The following is a 6,562-nucleotide window of genomic DNA, read 5'->3' as shown; positions in this document are numbered from 1 at the left end:
TGCCTCAAGGCCAAGGTGCATTTCTGCTTCCAAAAAATAGTGTTATTTCAGTGCAGCACATCAGACCAATGTGTTTTCAAGGGCTGAGTGAAATCCCTACAAGCTTCTTTCCTACTCCCGATAGTGCAAATACCCAAAGGTGATGCTGCCAACCCTCCCTCCCTACCAGCTATTGAGGGGAACTGTATCCTCAAGGAACCACACCAGTCTCTTAAAGTCAGGCTGTTTTTATTAATTAAATATCCCATATACAAAGAACTAAATAAATACATAGCTGTGTCAGACGCCAGCATACCACACACACCCACTTGGAGAGCTCTGTGTGTCTCTATACGAAATACCACAGAAAGCTATTTGCTGAATGCAAAGCAGGATGCAGAGTGATTCAGCTCTGCAGGGTGCAGTCCTTGCAGCACATGGGCGGGCACATGCGTGCATACGCTCGTGTGCACTCATCCCTGGGACAAAGCAAATCCTCTGTAACCTGGCTGCTTGAGAAATGTTGGTATTAATGCTGCAGAAACAATCGGGAGGAGGCAGAGCTCAGGATGGGGATGCTGCAGGCAGCTGCAGAGGAGGGGTTTTGATTGCGGGCTCCCACAGGTTGGGGTGGTTGGGAGGGTCTGTGGGGTATGGCAGCCCCTGGAGGGGCTCTGTTGGAGAGTGTGGTCAGGGGTCAGAGCTGGGGAGGTGGGTAATACTCAGGAGCAAATCAGAAAATGTGCCAGGGCAAACAGGCGGGGGTGTTTCAATGCTGATACCCTTACTGCACTTGCAGGTAGGCAGCAGTTGGGACATGAGCTCTGGTGCTGCTGCTCTCTTCTCTTGCCAGATATGGGGCCCAGGCAGACACATGGGTCAATGTGGGGCAGAGCAGGCTATGGGCCCAGCTTGTGATCTTCCTGCTGCTCTAGCCCTGCAGCATTCCTGCTGGAAATAGGCCAGGGCATGCTCTCCCCAGGATGAGCTCCATCCCACGTAGAAAGAATTGCCAGAGCAGTGTCTGAGAGTTGTCTTCCAGGAATTAGAAGGGTGCTGGTGGGAAAACTGAGGGAAAACAGGGCCTCTTGTCAGCATTGTCAGTGTGGGTCTGAGTCTGTCTCTTCTGCGGGATCAGCACACGTGTCACTGCGTGGCCCTTAGTCTCTTTACTCCCTGCAGAGCTACATGGGGCCTTTCCCACCAGTGTAGTCATGGTATGGGCTTGGGTGGGCCTTGGCCCGAGGGATGGAGAAATCATTCTTTGCATCAAGGGTCTGAAAGGGAAGCGAGGCAGTTTTTACTTTTAAAAGATGGAAAAAGTCACAGAATAGAGCTAAAAAACAGGGAGGGGAGAAACGGGACAGGAGGTTTCCCAAGAGTGTGACTGATGACACTGTAGGAGAGGATCCTGGTACGGCAAACCAGTTATTGAGACGTGTCATCAGAGGACATGGGAGGACATGGCATGAGCTGCTGGATCTGGCCAGGCTGTGAGCTGGAGGAGGACTGGTGAGTGCACACAGGGTGACGCAGAGTGCCGCTCTGGATCTGCATGACAACTTGCAGTGTGGCAGCTGATGGGAATACATTCAGGCCATTGGCTGGAGAGAGAAGTGCACACTACTGAGAAAGGGGCACAGTCTACTTCAGGAACCCTGCTCAAAGAGAGAACTTCTTACGCAATGTCAAATCAGTAAGCATAGAAAACTGCCACCTGAGATTTTGCCTCGGGATTCTTCTCACCTCCCATGTTCAGAGACAAGCAGCAGCTCTCTCCTCCCAGCCACAGACACCTCCATGAGTATAGTGTCATGGCATCACCTGATCCTATAGGAAGCATCCACCTGCCTCTGCAGAGACTGCTCTGCGCCCATCTGGTTTTGCCTCTTCTCCTTCCCTTCTAGTCAGCTCCCGAACAGTAGCCTACATCAGAGAAGTGTGAGCTTACCTTCATCTGGAGGTGAGCAGAGTACGGGGAGTAGCTGGTGCCTTCCCTGTCTCCTAAGTCACAAGACAAAATGGGGGAAAATTTGGTGAGCAAGTGTTACATCGTCACTTGGAAATAGCACATTAAGGGACACTTAAACAGCCTGTGGCTACCTTAGAAGCCTTTAGACAGACCAAGCTCTATGTAACATACAGTCAGGAATGCATTAAAATCCACTGGTGAGTTTCTTGTTGAATATATCTATGAGAACGCAGAACTGACTGGTATTGTCAATAATAGGACAGAGGCAACTTTGGAGTTTAGACCACCTTCTGTTGCCTCATGATTACTAACCTCATTTCCAGCCAAATCCCTCCCATTGGCACAAAACAGACCCTCTCTGCAGTATTCCCTGGGAGATCACATCTTTTCTCCCCTACTCTCTAACAGACCTGGATGTCTGACTGCAGGGAGCAAATGAGATCTTGAGAGCAGATTCACTGGAAGGTCAGTCACACCTTCTACACATCACTTTGGGACGCCTCAACTGACAAAACCTTTTGCTTTTTCCACGAACGGATGAGATCTGTACAGTAACAAAGATCTTGCTGCTGCCTTTTTGGGTGAGGGATTTTATTTATTTATTTAGTTAGTTATTTTAGTGGATCATGGGAATGAGGTCAGAACTGAATGAAAAAATCTCCTAGGTATAACCCAGAGAGGCCTCAAGTGCTGAAGCATTGCTAAAAGATGACAAAAAAAACCTCTCCTGAATTCTTATCTGAGCTTACCAGACCTAACAGGGTCATAGGGAATTACATCTCAGCCCTGACACCCAGGAAGTCCCTTATTCAATCACTCCTCCTACACATCTGTGGCTTCTGCTCTGATCTGTGCTCTATTCCTTTGTCTGTCTGGCAATTCATTTTCACTTGCATTTCTTTATCAGACTGAAACTTTGTCTTTCTCACTTCTAAATTATACATCAACTTCAAGCTCTTTTCTTTTTAGCTCTTCTGCCTCTTTTAACTCGTGAGTGGTGCGTCTGTGCTTAGGGCTGGTAGCAGTGCAGTCGATCAATTCATCATACCTTGCGCAATTTCATCTTGGGCATAGGCGTGGTTGTCCACTCCAATCGCCTGCTTTATGAATGTGGGCTGGCAGAAGTCGTTTTCTGGAGGATAGTCCCCCAGTTTGATAGGGGCGGTGAGGAAACAAATTTCAGGGATGATATACATTATCAAGAAGATCCATCCATTGGACACCAGAGCAATGGCCACAACAGGATCATCCCAAGTAGTTTTCTCTAAAGACCGATTGCCTCTCGTGAGCATAGTGATCCACACAACCCAAATGGCAATGGAGAACAGGACAGTGACAAAGATGTGTGCTCCGTGTCTCTTCCAGCTCTTATACGGACCGCAGAATGTGAACATGGAAACCAGGAAGGTCAAAGCCATCAAGAAGAGCACATAGATCAAAAGCATGACAAAGTCCTTGTTGGCCTCCTCTGGAAGCATATTCAAAAATGCGTCTCTGTCTTTTACCACCATGGTGACTAGGTATTCAATGTTGATCACAACTTGCACCAGAGCAAAGGAAACAATTAGTAGCAGCAACACTGGCCAGGAGAAGGACTTTTTTCCTCTCACCAGTCTGATGAGATTGGAGGCATGGATGAGGAGGCAGGAGAAGCAGAGTGCAAAGAGGACTCCAAACAGGAAGAAGCGAGTGGGGCGAATCCTTTCATTGCTTCTAATGATGAAGGCAAAAGTGATACCAAAAATGCCAAGTGTGCCTAAGAGGAAGAAGAAGTAGATGGAGATCATGTGTCTCTTGCTGTTGTCTTGGACTTTACAGATGAGAAAGAAGAGGGAGCAGATGAGGAAAACAGTGACAAGGACTCCAGCTGCAGCCAGTGACTCCAGGACAATCCCCCAGGCCTGATCCATGTCACAAAGGAGGAAATAGTCAGCATGGATGCTGCCACAGCCTCGAGGAGGCTGAGTTGTCATCTTGATGTCTTCTTGAATAACTTCACAAAGAAATGTTTCCTCAAAGCTGTGGAAAAATAAAAGTCATAGGCTGTTGGATCAACCACCTGGGTGCTGCATCAGTGCAGAAAGAGAGGCAGGCTGGACATCCCATCTCACTGAGCAAGGACACCACAGTGCTAAAGACACGCAGCTGTGGCAGCTTAGCCATCTCCTTGTTTGGCACTGGCACTCTGTAAGGAGCAAGCCAAACCCTTCAGAGAGTGATGATTCAACTCGGAAGTCCCCTGCACCATGCCTGGGGTTGTGCAATGTCACTGCAGCATGGGCAGCAGGGGAAAGTGAGGCCCTTTCATGGAGCACAGAGGCTGAACTGCCTTGTCACTTTTGTCCCAGGCAGTACAAGAGCAAGTTAGTCATAATCACCTTTACACCCTTTTACCAGGTTTAAACAACGTCAGTACCTGGTACCAGTGAGCTCCAGAGATGAGCACTACAGCACAGGAAACTCTTCACTCATTTTGTTTTCCTTCTGTTACTTTCTCTGAAACACCCGTGGCTTTGGTTTACGGTACGAGTGAAAGGACCTGCAGATAGCTCACCTGGATACCTCCAGCACAGTTCCTTTCACTCCAAATTAAACAGCAAACACAGGAAAACAACCATTAACCACAAACTCACAGTCCTTCTTCAGGGTAGCACAGCAATAACAACTATCCCAGACATCTCTGTCCCCTGACTAGTGCCTTGTGTGGTTGGAGAATCAACATGTCAGAGCCAATGCTGGCACTGTATGAGGAGTATCCAACAAGTTACTGCTTGAAGAGCACATGAGCCAAGGATGCACAAGGTCTTCCAACACACCTAGCACGCTCCTGCTGTCTCATCATAAAGACTTAAGTGCTGGCTGAGTAAGCCTGAGGTAAGCCCGTCTCGACTGGGGATCATAGGGCTGTTTGGGTGAGCCCTGCTCATCTCCGCAGGGAATTAAGTTGCTGAATGCTTTCTAAACCTAAAGCACATCCAAACAGCATTGCATGAGGATGCTGGACACTGCACAACCCATTACACAGGCACTGAATAAATTTGGATCTCAGAGCAGGTAGTGCTTTTGAGGCACCAAATTATGCAGTCAGACTTAGACTCTAAAATCTTTCAGAATGGAGGTTTAGGAACAAGGTCAGCATTAAAACAGGAGGGAATATCTCCTTGATGGTGACCTGCACTAGAAAGCTAAGGGCTTTATTTTCTGACACATGAAGAAAAAAGAGTTGATCTTGCGAAATGTAGTATTCTGTTCTCACTGTACCATTTGCTTTGATTTTCTCCCATCCAGAACAACATACTGCAATTACCAGGCTAGTTCAAAAGACAGATTCCAGGGAGGGGAGGTTGAGTCTTCAGTAAATGGCACCTGACCCAACCAAGGGGTAAACAAAGGGGGAAAACACCACTGAATCACTCTTAGCCTCACATAAGCCTTAACATTACCCAATTAGAAACAGTGCAATATATTTCCAGCTTTTAACATCACCATGTTAAAGGAGATGTGCAGCTCTTCCAAAAGCTGCCTGCAATGAAATGCAAAATATGCAGGCAAGCTGGAATCTTATGGAGAGTGCTGGTGAACAATGCATGTGGGAGCTTTTGAAGATCATTGTTCACAATTGATTTTTGAACACTGGCACAGATAGGCGAGAGCTAGCTGGACAATTGCAAAAGATCAAAAATGAACATTTCAGAAAAGCTAGAAAATAAAAACTTTCCATTTAATCCATAGAAAGTTACTGTTGATCAGATTAGCTTATCACTTCACTGCTCAGACACGTACAGTGGCAGCTGGAGGGACCCCGGGGCAGCACAGAGCACAGCCCAGACACAGGTCCAGACTGAGGCCATTACAACTGTTGCAGATAAGAAGGAGTGAACCTCACTGTCTTGAACTATTGGGCCACATGTACTGATCTCTACTCCCTTTTCTTTTTTTTCCAGCATGGATGTCCTCCAGGGCATGAAGAGGCTCTGGCCCATCCTGCTTTTCCCAGAAGCAGAGCTTGCCCATCCAGCATCTACAGGAGCACCTGGGATTTTCTGCTGTCTGTGCCAGAAAGCACGTGCTGTGGTAACTTCACACTGCTGCATCTACATCACAGCTCACCCCAAACTCTGGTCCTCACTGTAGTGCTGACTCTTCTCCCTCCAGGCTGTGCCTCCTCTCTCATTCATACTTCTGCATAAAACATGCCCATCCAACTGCAAATTTCAAATCACATCCCAGGAATGTCTGCTCCAGCTCCAGTTGCCTGTATCAAGCCTGGGCTGGCTCTGTTCACTGTGACACCCCGTGCCCCCTCCTCTCCCACCCTCAGAGATGAGGTCCTGCTGCCATCCCACCCCAGCTCCAGAGCATGACTCTGCCCTGGATCCTGCATGACATTGTCTGGAATTACCTTGGTGGATCCTGCCCTGAGAAGGCAGCAGGGAGACTCCGGCTGGAAGAAGCTACCTCTTAGCTCACCAGTAACACAGCCACCTCCACTCCTGTGAACCCAGCGGAGCAGCAGCCCTTCACTCACGTTCCTTAGGAGCTTTAAAGGCTAGAGGGTTGCAGAGGTGTGGCTGAACACGCCTATTCCAGTTGCACTACCTCTCCAGTACT

At 48.1% G+C, this 6,562-nt stretch overlaps 1 protein-coding gene across 2 annotated transcripts; it reads right to left on the bottom strand.

The window, feature by feature from the left end:
• Positions 1 to 211: 211 nt before the first annotated feature.
• On the bottom strand, positions 212 to 6,562 carry LOC107312508 (retinoic acid-induced protein 3-like). Of its 2 annotated transcripts, none has more exons than XM_015860015.2 (4): positions 6,354 to 6,562; positions 3,000 to 3,970; positions 1,931 to 1,983; positions 212 to 1,583 (listed from the first exon to the last, which is right to left on the bottom strand). In XM_015860015.2, the coding sequence occupies exons 2-4, from the start codon at positions 3,922 to 3,924 to the stop codon at positions 1,572 to 1,574; spliced, it is 990 nt and encodes a 329-aa protein (XP_015715501.1). In that variant the 5' UTR covers positions 3,925 to 3,970; positions 6,354 to 6,562; the 3' UTR covers positions 212 to 1,571. The 2 variants fall into 2 exon arrangements, with proteins under 2 accessions (XP_015715501.1, XP_015715492.1); XM_015860006.2 differs by having other exon boundaries at positions 212 to 1,256.

This window comes from Coturnix japonica, chromosome 1 (genome assembly GCF_001577835.2).
Source record: "Coturnix japonica isolate 7356 chromosome 1, Coturnix japonica 2.1, whole genome shotgun sequence".
In the NCBI taxonomy this organism is placed as follows: domain Eukaryota; kingdom Metazoa; phylum Chordata; class Aves; order Galliformes; family Phasianidae; genus Coturnix; species Coturnix japonica.
This window is presented reverse-complemented; position numbering and strand designations above follow the sequence as displayed.